Source organism: Schizosaccharomyces cryophilus (assembly GCF_000004155.1).
Source record: "Schizosaccharomyces cryophilus OY26 unplaced genomic scaffold supercont4.2, whole genome shotgun sequence".
Classification (NCBI taxonomy): Eukaryota; Fungi; Ascomycota; class Schizosaccharomycetes; order Schizosaccharomycetales; family Schizosaccharomycetaceae; genus Schizosaccharomyces; species Schizosaccharomyces cryophilus.
The window spans coordinates 527,077-541,520 of record NW_013185625.1 but is presented as its reverse complement, the minus strand read 5'-3'; the positions used below and the strand labels follow the sequence as shown (position 1 = coordinate 541,520).

At 38.2% G+C, this 14,444-nt stretch overlaps 10 protein-coding genes across 10 annotated transcripts; 5 read left to right on the top strand and 5 right to left on the bottom strand.

Moving 5' to 3' along the window:
* Nucleotides 1-102: 102 nt before the first annotated feature.
* Nucleotides 103-712, top strand: SPOG_01776 (deoxyuridine 5'-triphosphate nucleotidohydrolase). Its single transcript, XM_013166880.1, has one exon. It carries the CDS (start codon nt 140-142, stop codon nt 575-577), a length of 438 nt encoding a protein of 145 aa, XP_013022334.1. The 5' UTR covers nt 103-139; the 3' UTR covers nt 578-712.
* SPOG_01775 (RNA 5'-triphosphatase) lies at nt 667-2,963 on the bottom strand. The gene is made up of 2 exons (XM_013166879.1): nt 1,965-2,963; nt 667-1,881 (listed from the first exon to the last, which is right to left on the bottom strand). The coding sequence occupies exons 1-2, from the start codon at nt 2,196-2,198 to the stop codon at nt 1,204-1,206; spliced, it is 912 nt and encodes a 303-aa protein (XP_013022333.1). The 5' UTR covers nt 2,199-2,963; the 3' UTR covers nt 667-1,203.
* Nucleotides 1,608-4,128, top strand: SPOG_01774 (vacuolar sorting protein Did4). Its single transcript, XM_013166878.1, has 3 exons — nt 1,608-3,408; nt 3,494-3,544; nt 3,620-4,128. The coding sequence occupies exons 1-3, from the start codon at nt 3,127-3,129 to the stop codon at nt 3,917-3,919; spliced, it is 633 nt and encodes a 210-aa protein (XP_013022332.1). The 5' UTR covers nt 1,608-3,126; the 3' UTR covers nt 3,920-4,128.
* On the bottom strand, nt 3,893-5,275 carry SPOG_01773 (ribosomal protein subunit L40). The gene has a single exon (XM_013166877.1). It carries the CDS (start codon nt 5,051-5,053, stop codon nt 4,208-4,210), a length of 846 nt encoding a protein of 281 aa, XP_013022331.1. The 5' UTR covers nt 5,054-5,275; the 3' UTR covers nt 3,893-4,207.
* A 224-nt stretch (nt 5,276-5,499) lies between these two features.
* Nucleotides 5,500-7,287, top strand: SPOG_01772 (SBDS family ribosome maturation protein Sdo1). Its single transcript, XM_013166876.1, has 2 exons — nt 5,500-6,313; nt 6,469-7,287. Exons 1-2 carry the CDS (start codon nt 6,183-6,185, stop codon nt 7,076-7,078), a joined length of 741 nt encoding a protein of 246 aa, XP_013022330.1. The 5' UTR covers nt 5,500-6,182; the 3' UTR covers nt 7,079-7,287.
* Nucleotides 7,288-7,572: 285 nt separating this feature from the next.
* SPOG_01771 (brix domain-containing protein Rpf1) lies at nt 7,573-8,904 on the top strand. Its single transcript, XM_013166875.1, has one exon. The coding sequence runs from the start codon at nt 7,783-7,785 to the stop codon at nt 8,701-8,703; it is 921 nt and encodes a 306-aa protein (XP_013022329.1). The 5' UTR covers nt 7,573-7,782; the 3' UTR covers nt 8,704-8,904.
* A 172-nt stretch (nt 8,905-9,076) lies between these two features.
* Nucleotides 9,077-9,454, bottom strand: SPOG_01770 (ribosomal protein subunit L28; the record flags this gene model as incomplete). The annotated part of the gene is made up of 2 exons (XM_013166874.1): nt 9,077-9,213; nt 9,238-9,454. 2 exons carry the CDS (start codon nt 9,452-9,454, stop codon nt 9,077-9,079), a joined length of 354 nt encoding a protein of 117 aa, XP_013022328.1.
* A 475-nt stretch (nt 9,455-9,929) lies between these two features.
* On the top strand, nt 9,930-10,819 carry SPOG_01769 (ribosomal protein subunit S12). The gene has a single exon (XM_013166873.1). It carries the CDS (start codon nt 10,044-10,046, stop codon nt 10,557-10,559), a length of 516 nt encoding a protein of 171 aa, XP_013022327.1. The 5' UTR covers nt 9,930-10,043; the 3' UTR covers nt 10,560-10,819.
* A 104-nt stretch (nt 10,820-10,923) lies between these two features.
* Nucleotides 10,924-12,412, bottom strand: SPOG_01768 (hexokinase 2; the record flags this gene model as incomplete). Its single annotated transcript, XM_013166872.1, has 2 exons — nt 10,924-10,960; nt 11,061-12,412. The coding sequence occupies 2 exons, from the start codon at nt 12,410-12,412 to the stop codon at nt 10,924-10,926; spliced, it is 1,389 nt and encodes a 462-aa protein (XP_013022326.1).
* A 1,474-nt stretch (nt 12,413-13,886) lies between these two features.
* On the bottom strand, nt 13,887-14,122 carry SPOG_01767 (uncharacterized protein; the record flags this gene model as incomplete). Its single annotated transcript, XM_013166871.1, has 2 exons — nt 13,887-13,997; nt 14,033-14,122. The coding sequence occupies 2 exons, from the start codon at nt 14,120-14,122 to the stop codon at nt 13,887-13,889; spliced, it is 201 nt and encodes a 66-aa protein (XP_013022325.1).
* Between the last annotated feature and the right edge of the window lie 322 nt (nt 14,123-14,444).

Below are 14,444 nucleotides of genomic sequence, written 5' to 3'. Positions count from 1 at the left end.
CATTGTATCTGTGTAAACAAACGCGACGCGTCGCGACTAAATTTTTCGCGTCGCGATTTTAATTAAATAAGATATAAAGGAGGAATGGAATAGCCGAACAATGTAAATTTCTTTAATTTGTCTTTTTTAACGTTTCATAATGAGTTTCTTTGTTCAAAAACTATCTGACAAAGCTACTGTACCTACTAAAGGTTCTGCTTTGGCCGCTGGCTATGACTTATACGCAGCAGCTGAATGCACCATTCCAGCTCATGGAAAAGCATTGGTAGACACAGACTTATCAATTGCTGTTCCACAAGATACCTATGGACGCATTGCACCACGAAGTGGACTTGCTGCTAAATATTTTATTGATGTTGGTGCCGGAGTTGTTGACGCTGATTATCGTGGACACGTTCGCGTTTTGCTCTTTAATCATGGAGACTCTGACTTCCCCGTCAAAGTTGGCGACCGTGTTGCTCAGATTATTTTGGAAAAGATTGCTACACCTCCTGTTATCTTGGTTGAAAACTTGGAGGCCACTGTTCGTGGTACTGGCGGTTTTGGAAGCACCGGTGTGCATAAACATCAGGAATGAGATGAGACATTTTTGGAGAGTTAACAGTCTTTCGTGCATTCTCGTTTAACTTACTTTGATGATACCATTCCTTAAGTATATGTATAATAGTCTGATTCCTTTTTTTGTGTAATATACATTTTATTTTCAGTAGTATCTCTTTTTGTTATTATTATTAATGAGCTAAAAGTAAAGTAAAGTATTCTAGCGATTTGCACATTGCTTACTTGAATCCATATAATAGTATCATGAGCGAAGTGACCATCATCATTATAAATTACAAGTCTAAATCTATATGAGATGAATTAACCATGCTAAGTCAAGAATAAATTATTTTAATAAACAAAAGGCTGAGAACCAAGAATATCCGAATATAATGTAGGAGAAATGTAAGTATTGAAGAACAATGCGGCCGTGTAGTGGAACCATGAACTGAAAGCTTGTAAAAACTGTCATAATAATCGAGTAGCTGAAAAGGACTGTACACTGATTTTCACATGAATTGCGGACAAAGGATAAAAGAATCTGCCTTTCGAATGTCAGGTGAGAGACAAGCTATTTGATCTTTAAAACAATCCAAAAAGGATTGGGCAGATCAAGGGATTGCAAGGAAAGTTTTTTTTTTAAAAAAAAATTAGACTAGAGTTTTATGAATTCTCACAGCGAAGTGTACGGATATTGTCTAGGAACAATTGGACCCTCCTGTCCCAAGATGAATCGACACCTTCTTTGGCACGTATAGCTCGCTCACGTAAACCAATGGTGTTGCTAAATTCAACTTCCAACTCGTGACGTTTTGTTGAGTCGTACCTCGGGTCATTCTGAATTGTCATGGTAAGATCAATTTTAACGTCTTGATGTTGGTACCCAACACGATCTTTAATCCTAGTCAACAGGGGTGGAGTTTCTTCGGATGGCATAGAAACAGGAACTTCATCACTGATGGAGATTCGGACGTCAAAGGCGTCGTTAGGACAGTATAAATACAAATCAGCAACTCGACGTTTCATTACACAAGCAAGGACTCTGTTATCTTTCTGGTCTCGAGTTACACGGATTCTATCATGGCCTTTATAATCAGATTCATAAAACGAATCCACTTGCTTCACGTGTTTATAAGCGATTGGAATCCGTCCCGGTCTTTGGGATTCTCGAAAAGCACTGTTCAAAAATTCATTAAAGTGTTTATGCTCAGAAGCAGGCATATCACTTTGAAACCGCGTCCGAAGATTAAATTCTGGATTCAATACAGTTTCACTCAGGACCGGAAACTCAAATCGACTTTGGGAATCCACGTCTATCAATGTGCCAAGTTTAGCTTCAATCTACAATGTGAAGTGGTTAGATGGAATAATAAACGTGCATCCAACAAGGATGAAATATGAGAAATTCTTCAGGCTTGACCTACCTCAATGTTTTCAACAGGCTCAGTAACCAAGTAATGAAGTAAAAAATTTGAAACTGTTCGTGTTGTATCATGCACGATAGGTTTATTTAAGACATTTAACTCTGGTTTTGTAATTGCAACGTTCTTTGGTTTTTTCCTATCACTGTCTGTTGTTTCGGGTTCGTTTTCTTTCAGGCGCTTCTTTTTAACGTCATGAAGGTCATTTCCTTCGTGTATTAACCCCTTTAAATCCATTCCGTAAAGATGGGACTGAGTTTTGCTTTTGGTGAAGTCCTACATGTCTGTCTCATTTAGTTTTCCAACCATTCCAATGGTTATGGATTGCAAATGCGGTTTGTATAAACTTGCTTAAAGGTAAAAAAAAAAAAGCAAATACGAGACGAAACGATCCAATTCGGACGAAGATAATTGGTAACCCAGTATTGAATAACCAGTCTTCAATATTGGAGCGAAACAACAGTACAAGAGAAAGATTGAAAGGATTTCTCTCTTATTTTAGTAAATAACCTTTTTTTGTGAATGAAAACTATGACATTTCTTGATGGTAAGTACTGGGTCCTGTAGGGAACAAGAGAAAAAGCCTGAAACGAATATGATGCAAAGCGGTGAAAGAAATTTCTACTTGAATGTCTACAGTTTATAGTCCTGTTGTGAAACGTTTGAATTCTGTTGCCTCGAACACTCATCGCATATTTCCTACCGATGAACATGAATTTCTTTTGCTTTATTCTTGCTTGCTGTTGTAGCAGTTGGTAACAGTTAGATGTTTTTCATTTCCTTTCACTTATTTTTTATTTCGTCTCACATTCACCACTCCATATATTAGCGACTACGAGATTCTTTACCAGCAGAATTGTATCAGCATCCCAGTCAAAATTTAGCACATGTCAACATTCAACTTTTGTCTTCTCACTTCATGTAGAATTGAAAAAATAAGAAAAATAAAACTTGATTGAGTGTCAATATCATAAGCTTACAAGCGTGTTTGTTGGGTTGACTTCTGACGTTCATAGCAAGTATGCAACACATATACCTTTCATTTGAACAGAGTGAGATTGTTAGTTTCTTTTTGCTTTAATTTGTAAATTTCTTTGATAATACTTATAATTCGAGCTTACAAGGTGTTTTCTTGATTCATATAGTATCCCAGAACAAAATAAACATGGGACTCACATCTTGGCTATTTGGAGGCCGAAGATCACCGCAGGAGCAGCTGCGGGCTCATCAGAGATCTCTTGGAAGAGCTGAGCGGGAGTTGGATCGTGAAAAGTTAAAACTGGATCAACGAGAGAAAAGTTTGATTCAAGAAATTAAAGCAAGTGCAAAAGTAGGTAGTACAGGCGCCGCTAGGATTCAAGCTCGAGATTTGATGCGTCTTCGGAATAGCAGGAAGAAGATGATGAACGCGAAGACTCAGTTGCAAGCTATTTCTCTTCGTCTCCAGGTAAGTCACTTATGGAAGCCCTTGCTTTCTATGAATGAGGATTTCTTAAGCAATATAGTAACATGAATTAACGGAATCTAAATAGACAACGAGAACAAGTGAACAAATGATGCAAAGTATGCGCGGTGCTACTCGGGTATGTATTCTTGAAAAACTACAAGCAATTGGTTTTTTTAGATGAACATAAATGGCTAATACAATACTATTTTAGCTTCTCGGTGGTATGAACAAGAGTATGAATCTTCCTGCTATGTCTCGTATTGCTCAGCAATTTGAACGGGAAAACGACTTGATGGAACAACGCCAAGAAATGATAGATGAAAGTATGGACGATGCTTTGGAAGACAATGATGAAGAAGAAGCCGATGAGCTTGTAAATAAAGTCTTGGATGAAATAGGTGTAGACCTATCTCAGGGACTTCCCGATGCCGCAACACAAATGGAAAATGTACCAGAGCTTAAGTCTGAGGACAATTTACAAGCAAGATTAGATGACCTAGCTAAACGATGATACGAATTTTCTTATTTTATGACGGATAGTTTCGTTTTTATTACTACAGTACATATAATTGAGTTCACTGTTGTCAATTTTTTCTATACCTTGCATTGCTCCTCTTAACAGTATTCAATATTCAGGAACATTCTTCAGTTAGTAGGAAAGGAGATGAAATTAAGAAGAGATAAAATAAAACTCAGCTATAGTCCTAGTAGAGCTCTAATACAGTATAGTGAGTTCAATACATGGAACTTTTAAGATAGTGAACATGAAAAAGATTGCAGAAAAAAATTAAAGATGAATTCATGAACTAGGCTTTTTCTGTGTAACATGGTCGGGATATCGTTTAACAAACGCTTCGGCGGCATTTTCCGCTCGAACCAAATTTTTGGCAATCTCCAAAATACTTTTCTTATTCTTGTTATAGGCCCAAGCACGCTCCAGACGACGAGACCAATTGACGCGCAAATCTCCCACGGCAAAAGGAGGCATGGGAGGTTCGGTCAAACTAGGACTCCAGGTAACTTTAGCGACAGTAGACTCCTTTGTGTCCATAACACCGTCAGGCCGTTGAGGCTCATCTTCCTTTGGAACTGGGAGGTGAACGTCTTTGTTGTCGATTCCTTCGTAATTGGGAGGAACTAATTTTCGATCCCCTGGAGAGTTGGATTTTGAAATAGCTTCCACGGGTACAAAGACGCGTTTTCCGTCTGCATTCGTAGCGTTCGCGAGCAACTGGATTTGCGAATAGGGAATTTCATGAGCAAGATCCACAACAGGGTCTTTGCCGTCCTCTGGAGGGCTTCTTAAAAGGTAGCTAGGAATCTCGATGGATCGTACGTTGACACCGTCGATGGTAACGCCATTTGTATACTTGTTAGTATCCAACACGCGACCCCATTTCCCTTTGTGAGGACCGCTATGAACATGAACGTAGTCACCTTTAAAAACATTCCAATAAGGAATTCTCGATGCAGGAGGAACGATTGGCAATTCCAATTGGACAGCAGAAGGATTCTCTTTCATATCCTTATTTTTTCGGTGGTCGTAAAGCCGCGTCCGCATGTGAATTGGCAAATTACGTTTGGATCTCAAAAGGCTTTTACCATCTCCATAAAACTTTGGGAACACAGCTCGTAAATCTCTCATATCTTTTCTCTGTTGGTTGAGATGGGGATTCAAAAGTTCTGACAAAAGTTACCAATACAGCAGCCGAATTTACCAAAAAAAGACAGACAAGATTAAATGATTTCAACGATTAAAATTCGGTATTTTTTTTAACAAGGAAATGCCTTTTCATGTAATTTCCCGAAGCATGCAGATTCAATGTTGCACTTATACAAAGTCGCTATAGAGGATATTGGCAGTTCAACGGTTTTTAACGTACAGCTGATACAGCTTATAACGAGCATGAGTTCGAATGCGGTAAAGATTGCAGTTCAGCGGTACTGTTTTCCACATACTACATTTTTGTTATAATATACGTTTAAAGAGGTATATAATACTAAAACATTTCTTCTAGGAAAATGAATAAGGAGGAGGGAGGGTATAGAAATATTTGAAAAAAAAAATTGGAAAAAAAGAAAGAATAAAGTAATTCTATAAAAAAAGTTGCAAAAGACATGGAAAAATTACAATTGGACTGCTGTTTCTTCGCATAGTATTCTCGAGAAACTGTTTATCCTTTGCTTTGTTTATTCGCATAGACAAGGTGAAAACTAGAGGATAAAGGTGGGATAAATCCTTGAATTTTGTATGAGGAAAAGTTCGGATGAATTGAAAAACTTTTTCTATATCGATCACTTTATCTGGGCAAATTTAAGTGCAAATACTTAGACTTTTCTCTACAATACTTTTATCTGACCATTTTGGTTTTTCGTTGATTTTGAGCTTTTTGCTTCTTAAAATCTTCTGCTTCTTAAGGTCGATGAATTTGGACTTGGAAAATACAACTGATGATTCAAGTGTCAACCACAGGATTGAATATGCCCTTGTTTCCTACACGGTTCAACCTTAGTTGACTTTCACCGTAACAACCTTCTGTGTGTGTATTTGCTTACATTTTAGTTCAAAGAAAGAATATTAGCATTCCTTCTTCCTTCTCTACATTCCTTTTATTCGATAAACACCAAGTCTTGAGTTTGTTTACTAATGAACGATTCCCGAAGAATGTTTAACTTTGTTATTTCGAATAGCGAAATATGTTGGGATGCTCTATTTGTTCGTCAGGCAGCTTCGCTCATGTTTTGACTAAAACAAAAACCTTCCTCCTAGCAAGATGGGAGCAATCAATCAACCTGTTGGACAAATTCGATTGACAAACGTATCTGTTGTGAAGTATAAAAAAGGTGGAAAGCGCTTTGAAATTGCTTGCTACAAAAACAAAGTTACCGAATGGAGAAACAAAATGTAAGGCTAACAAAAAAAACAAAAAAGAAATAAGAGTAGACTGATAGAATTAATTGAAAAAATCTACTCATTTGGACCTTACAGAATAGCCATCGGACGTGGAAGGTTCAATTATGAAAAAATCGTCGTATCAACATTTGCTAACTATTCGCTAGTGAAACGGACCTTGATGAAGTTTTGCAAATTCATAATGTGTTCAGTAATGTCTCTAAAGGCCATGTAGCTAGTCGACAGGACTTGAAAAATGCTTTCGGCACAGACGATGTTGACGCTATCATCTTGGAAATTTTACAAAAGGGGGATTTTCAAGTTGGTGAAAAGGAAAGAAGCCATCAAATGTCTGCTACTTTCCGTGACATTGTTTCACACGTTACTGTCATGTGTGTTGATCCCAATACACGCCGTCCCTATCCTGCATCCATCATTGAAAAGGCTATTTCAGATTGTGGATTTTCAGTTTCTAGCAAGAGCGCAAAATCTCAAGCCTTAGAAGCAATTCGCAAGCTTCAGGAGAAGGGGGAGATTCCAATTGTACGTGCTCGCATGCGTATTCGTGTTGTTGTTGATATCAAACAAGGAAAGCTTTTGCGTGAGAAAATTCGCTCTTTGGCAGATCAGGTCGAAGAAGAAAACATGGATGATGAGTATGAATGCGTTGCCCTTGTGCTTCCCGGGAATTACAAAACACTGGACGAGCTAATTCGTAACGAAACAAAGGGTCGTGGTATGGTGCAACTTTTGGATATGAACGAGTCAAGAGGATAAAAAAGTGGTGATTAGTTTCTTCCCTTTTTTGAATAAAATATAATACTCATTTAGAAATCAACATGCATCATCATGCTTTGTGCTTGATGCGTTTGTTGAATGCTAATGTTCTGGGAATGGATTTCGGTTTTCTTTGGATTTTTCAATCTCAAAATGTTAATTTATATATTTCAATAGATGTTTATCTCAATAAACAATTACAAAATTACTTTTTCAACAAATTGGTTTCTTTTTGTTTCTTCTTCCCTGTGTCTAATCATTGTGATCTATGATCTTGCACAACTTTAAAGAGCGAGAGAGGAAAAGTTGCTTTCATTTGTAAGATCATACATGGAAACAAAAGTAACGTTGAATAGATTTATTATGCATAGAACTGAGACTCTACAGCAAGTATTTTCTTTCTTCCTTTTGTTTTACTTCATTTATTTTTACTCTGGTTGATTATCGAGCTCATATTTCCTCGCTATCCCAATTAAAATTTGCATACAGTCTCGCTATTATGCTTGTCTTGACAGCAACAACTCCTCTGCCATTTCTCACTTTCATTCTCTTTTGGATCTCTAAAGCCAATTTACTGAATTTTTATTTTTATTTTTCATTTGAACGGTAATAAACGGAAATCTGTACTGGTGTTAGGGCTTGATACACTTCTTTGTGGCACTCTTTGAGGAATTTAGACTGGGAATTTGCAAAAAGACAGGAAAATGGGACCAATCAAGAATAAAATCGTTCGTCAGCAACTGTACTTGAAGGATTTACAAAGGAGAAAGAAAGAAAAATTAGAAAAACGAAAGGACAGAGCCAAAGAAGAGGAAAAGAACCCCGAAACAAAAGCTGCTCGCCTTGCTGAAAATGTACCTCAAACTATTGAATCCAAACGAGTTTACGACCAAACGGTCTTGCAAGATGAGCCTGATGAAGAGGTGCAGGCCGAAATCCAAGACGACGAGTTTGCGTCGTATTTTAATGAAGAGAGAAGATTCCCCAAATTGTTGGTAACTACAAGCAAACGTGCTTCACGAAAATGCTATGAGTTTGCTTCAGAATTGCTTGATTGCTTTCCGAATGCGGAATTCCGTAAAAGAACAGGGAATATCGAAATTCATGAAATCGCTGAAGCAGCTTCCAAACGTGGTTATACTGATTTGATTGTTTTGAACGAAGACCGCAAACAGACAAATGCACTCACGCTGATTCATTTGCCGAGTGGACCTTCTTTTTACTTTACTCTATCCAGTATTCAGTCTGCAAAGGAAATTTCCAACCATGGCCGCTCAACCGGGCACATTCCAGAACTGATCATCAATAACTTCAGCACGCGCTTGGGTCTAACTGTTGCTCGTGCTTTCCAATCCCTGTTTATTCAGCAACCACAAATTCAAGGCCGACAAGTTGTAACTATTCATTGCCAACGTGATTTTCTTTTCTTCCGTCGTCATCGTTATGATTTCCGAGAAAGGTCAAACAGACCAGATGGCATTGGTACGGGTTTGCAGGAACTAGGACCACGTTTTACCATGCGTTTACGAATGGTTCAAAGAGGCATCTGGGACAACAAGAAAGGAGAAATCTTTTTCGAAAGCAACGCTGGTGAAGAATCTGATAGACGCAGATTCTGGCTATAAGGAAATCAAGCAGCGTATCTACGGGATATATATTGTATTTTCATCTTTTTATCGTTTCGTTATGTGAAGCAATGGTTTGTGGTACTGTGTTATTTAATTTGAAACCTTTTATTTTGGGAACAGCAAACAAATTTACTACATATTACTTTTGGGATATTAGATCGGGGGTTTATGAAGGAAAAACAACATCTACTTAATAATATTTTGACTTTAGTACAAGTGTATCTTTTAATTGGATCTCATGAAACTTACATATAACTAAATGATAACTAAAGAGAAAGGTAGGCCCAGTCCATAGCACCAACTAGTTCTTTTAAACATGGTCTACTCTGGTGAAACAACTGTAACGTTTGGCACACACAGAAACGGAAGATTAATTCATAAATCTTGGGGGAGTATCTGTTGGTATCCGTGTTTGAATGGGAAATCTGCGACTTTTAGATCCAGTCATAGAGGCATTAAACAGAGTTTCGCTGGTTAAACGAAGTTCTTCACAAGCATCCTGCATTGCTTTAAATTGCTTTGCATATAAACGTCCTAATTCTTTTTCCTTTCTGCTCTGATAGATGCCCCAAGCTCTATTTATGATTTCGTGCTTTTTCCATGATTCCTTGTCCATATGAATGGCATTTTCATTAGGGACTTCAAATAATACGCTTCTCAGAAGTTGCACAGATTCATCACGAACGCTAGGACCGGTTTTCTTGCTTGCTTTTGTAGATTTCGCCAAGAGCCGTAAAGTAGACTTCATGCTTGATCAATTTTTATTAAAGTTTTTTAACAATAATGAATTCAATGAATTCTAATGAAAGAAGGCTGAAATACGAATTAATGCTCAGCTCAAGAAAGACCAAGGACGTGACAGGGTAAGACAAGCACGAACTTTACTGAGTAGTACTAAGTAGAGTACCCAAAGGCCACAGACATAGACGGAACTTTGAGAATAAATAAAGAAATAAATAGAACAATAAAGCAAAAGCCGACTTTTTTTTTTTCATTTTTCGCCAGTCTCTACCGTCACTATTGATGATCCGCAAGAAAGCTAGGAAAGCAGGTATGTAGACACTTTCATTAAGTATAGACTACAATTTTACCAATTCACATCAATTATTGAACGCAGACAAAGAGTAAAACTTCCCGACCGCCATAAATGAAGCCGTCGTCTTTGATTTTTTTTCTCAAAGTTCTGAGTAACAGGTAAAACTTGTTACCCTGTGAAAGGAACCCAACGTTGCCATATTCTTACTACTTGCCTTCCTTCAAGTCTTCCTTTTGGCACAATTCGAGGGAGCTAGTGGCTATTTATTTCCTTGTGTTTCTCCCCTTCTTTCCATATAGTTATGTTTTACTTTCAGCGGTCTCTCTTGCCTATTTTTGGCACGAGACAGATACCAAGATTTTTTGGTAGGATACCAAGCATACAAAGATCTCTGAACATTCCAAATGTCCGTTCTTTTCAAACTTCTTCGATCTTAATGCGTACTCTGAATCAAACTTTAAAGAAGAAAAGCAAGGATGCCTCAAAGAAAGACCAACAGTCATTAGCACTTGAAGGTGGTCCCTTCAGACGAGGCGTTTGTACGCGTGTCTTTACAGTAAAACCGAAAAAACCAAACTCTGCTGTTCGTAAAGTCGCAAGAGTTCGTCTCTCTTCAGGGCGATATGTTACTGCTTACATTCCAGGAATTGGCCATAATGCTCAAGAACATGCCGTCGTTTTGGTCCGAGGAGGTAGAGCGCAAGATTGTCCCGGGGTTCAGTATCACATTATCCGAGGTGTATACGATATGGCTGGTGTTGTTGGTCGTGTTTCTTCACGAAGCAAGTACGGTGTGAAAAAACCAAAGACTGCTTAAGCGTATCACGAATGCTGCCCTGTGCACGCAAAAAAGTACTCTACAGAGAAGGGGGCTGTTCTCTTATTGATGTGAATAGTAAAAAGAATAACGAATCCTTCTTTGTTGGTTCTCTGTTAACTAGCATGATTCATTTGATTAAAAAGACCCCAATGTTCCTTGTTGGAAGCGTATAAAGTTTCTTTCGTTCATTCCCATATTTCATTTTGACTATAAAGACTTTTGACGGAAATATTACTGCTAGAGAAATGTTAATTTTTATACTAATGGATTCTACGCGTTTGTCTTTATTTTTTATTTATTTATTTTTTAAACTTGGAGTATCTAGCATCGAGAAACAGATACAACAAAGCATTATTCATCATCATTTCAATGGATAGTTACCAACTTCAATCGTCTTACTAATGAGGTTTATAAAAATGTTAAAAGAAATGAAATTAAACTACATAAATTCTTTTATCTCTCGCTCACAGCATACAAACATCACACACTTTAATTTACTTTTCCTTAACAGCCTGTAAAGCACAGAGAGCAGCGCCAATACCACTGCCGTCCTTAGCAATACCAATGGTAATGTTCTTTTCATCATCACCGATCAAGTCCTTCAAACTCTCACGGAGCATACCCAAAAAGTTGGGATAGTGCTCGACCAAGGAACCATCGACACCAACATCGGCCTGCTTACCAGCATGACCAGTAGACAGGTAAAGGGAAGCAATGGGGACGGCGGAAATACGAGCAGAGCGACGGCCGATGCAGTAAGCAGCATCATAAATAAGCAAAGCTTCCTCATCACTACGGAAGCGGATACTGTAGGGACGGAGAACTTCCTTGACGTTTTCGACAGAGCGGTTGGCAACAATGCGAGAAACTACAGAAGTCTCGAGAGACCAAGCATCAGTGATGGAAGGGGGGAAAATACCATTGTTGAAATTATAAACCTTGATCAAATGGAACAAGGAACGGCGGAGAAGCTCACCCAAGTACATACCACTGACACGCTTCTCAAACATTTGACGACCAGGGTTAGGAGTATCGTGGTCGAGGAGCAAGTCATAACGGGTAGCGGGAAGGCTGGTGAAGTTGGTAGCACCCCATTCAATGTTAAGAAGCATCTTCTTTTTATTGACCTTGCCGGCCATTTTGGGAATTTGGTCGACGTTTTCGACGTAAGCACCATTAGAGCCAGTACCGAAAATAACACCCATAATAGTATTATTAGCACAAGAGGTGTAAGCACGAGTAACAAGGGTACCGACAGTATCGTTGATAACAGCCTCGATGACAACAGGAAGTTTGCGGATTCTCATTCCCTCAGTCAAAGTAGTACCAAAGTCTTGACCAATGGCTTCAGGGATGTTGAAGCCTTTGGTCCAGCGGATAAGAGTAGTGTCGACGATGGAGGTCTGGTTCATGGGGTAGGAAAATGTGAAACCCATAGGAAGAAACTCACTTTCGGGGCAACCAAACTTACTGGAGAAGTTTTCCTTTAAGAAATTCTCAATATGGTCGCAAGCAAAGTCAACCAAAGGTTGAGAAGACTCGTTACGAATACATTCTCTGGGCAAAGTAGCCTTTGATTGCTTGATGTCGTACTTGCCTTGGCCAAGAAGACGAACCCAACAGACACGTAAGTTGGTACCGCCCAAATCAAGGGCTAAAAAATCACCTTGTTCCTGACCAGTAGGGAGACTGCTAATGTAGGCAGGAGCCATTGCGAGCATTTCGCCATCGTTGGAAAGGCCCTTTTTGCGAAGCTCATCGAACTCCTTCATAGCCTCTTTTAAAGATTCGGTGGGACATTCAAAGTCATTGATGAGCTTCTTGACAGCTTGTTCGAAATTAGCTTCCATGATGCAAGGTGTAAAAAATTAAAATAAAAAAACTTCTAACTGAAAAAGAAGGTTAAAACAAAGAACAAAACGCTCAGAGAAAAATAGAAAATTTACCAACAAAAGATTATTTACTTACCAAAAAAAGGAGAAAATTTTTCTACCAAAAAGTGAAGATGGTAAAAGTCAGAAAAAGTATGAGGGAAGATATTTTGTAGTGTTTACGAGCAACACCAAGTCCTCACAATAACTAATGTTGGAATCTAAGGTTTCGTTAAAAAAGAACCAAGGTCAGGCAAAAGCGTAGTGATGATGACAGATAGACGATTTTGACTGTTTCTATCCTTCCTTTTTATACGACTCGGATTGATGTAATCAATTGAAAAAGCGGTAGTATCAATAGCGCTTCAGACGACCGGATCGGATTAACAAAAATTAAATACAAAGAAAAGTAACAAAGAACAAGATGACAAAGGCCCGACAGCAGGAATACCTTGCAAAATTGACCGTTTGAACAAGAAGTGAATCGGGAAATAAACGAGATACGATGAAAAAAAGGCAAAATTAACTGCCCCGGATACAGATGATACAAATTAAATAATCGAATAACGTGACAATAACCAGACTTATGAATCGCAAATTGAAAAATGCAGAAAAATAAATCAACCGGAATAATCTGACGCAAGGGTTGAAATAATCAATATAGTGGGACCGGAATTTTGAGCCAATGAATGAGCTGTACGGAAGTGATAAAAATAATAAGGGATTTACGTAATAATTACAAGAGATGATAGGCTAGAAACTCGGAATAATAGACCGGGATAGAATAAGACAACCAATGTAAAATGAAAAGCTCGTTTGACAGAGGAAACGATTCAGTGGGGAAAAAAGCAGATTTCTTACTTGGTTTGATCAAATAAATGGCTAGTAAATAGAAAAGGACGAGGGTTTAACAATTCGAGGAACAGCGGAGGATAAAATGGTTCCCAATTACTGAATAAAAGGAAAGCACTGCGCGTATTTACACAAAAAATAGAGGACCAGTCAAACCTCGGTTCAACTAAAAAAGGAATAAAAGATGCCGTGAAACAAAGGAATAGAGAATAAAAATGATCCTAAACGTCCCGTATAAATAGCGAGGTCATCCTATTTTGACTCCGCGTCGAACAAGTTAAAGTTTCCAATCAGTTTTTGTTATTCCCTTTTTTCTCCGCAATGGTCTTCAGTGACGCAATTACTAGCAAAGGATCATGCTCAAATGAGCATGGAGACACGGACCGCGTCTGGGATCAGGGGTTGCGACAATATAGGAAAAGGGTAAAACGAAAACGAACCTTACCTACCTACCTGGTTAGGTAAGATGATATCCTTTCGTTCCTACATACCATAAACACTTGCAAGCTCAATTAAACATTTCTGACTTTATACTCATTTTATTGACGAGTTTCTTTGTGTTGAGGATTTACTTAGTGTTACTCGGCTTCAATGTTTTCTTTCATCCCTTGTTATTTTCTTCTCCGTTTTCCTCATTTACCCCTCTCATGTGCTTTACGGGGTCATCGGGAACTTTTTGATATAGCTCCCCCCCCCCTAATTCAATCTCAACCTAAGTGGTGTGTTACTTCTTCCACCTCCCCTTACGTACGACTCGAACCGAAGTTTATCACGGCAATTCTCGATGTACCCCCACGTGCGATTGAACTCCCTAGCTGGCTTGTGTATATCCCACATAACGTTGTAGTGGGGGATGTTTTAGTGGGTAGAGAAATAGGAATAGAAAAACACGTAGGAAATGGAAAAGAAAAAAATAGAGTAGAAGCAAGGCAATAGTAGCTGCAGTTGAATGGTACGTATGACTATGTTTGTTAATATCAATTAAACTCTATTCATAAAAACTTCTTTTTTTTTTTTTTTTTTTTTTTTTTTTTTTTTTTTTTTACTTTTACTTAACTTACTTTTACTTTTACTACTTACTTACTTACTTACTTACTTAACTTAACTTAAACTTTAACTTAACTTTAACTTTAACTTTACTTTACTTTACTTTAACGTT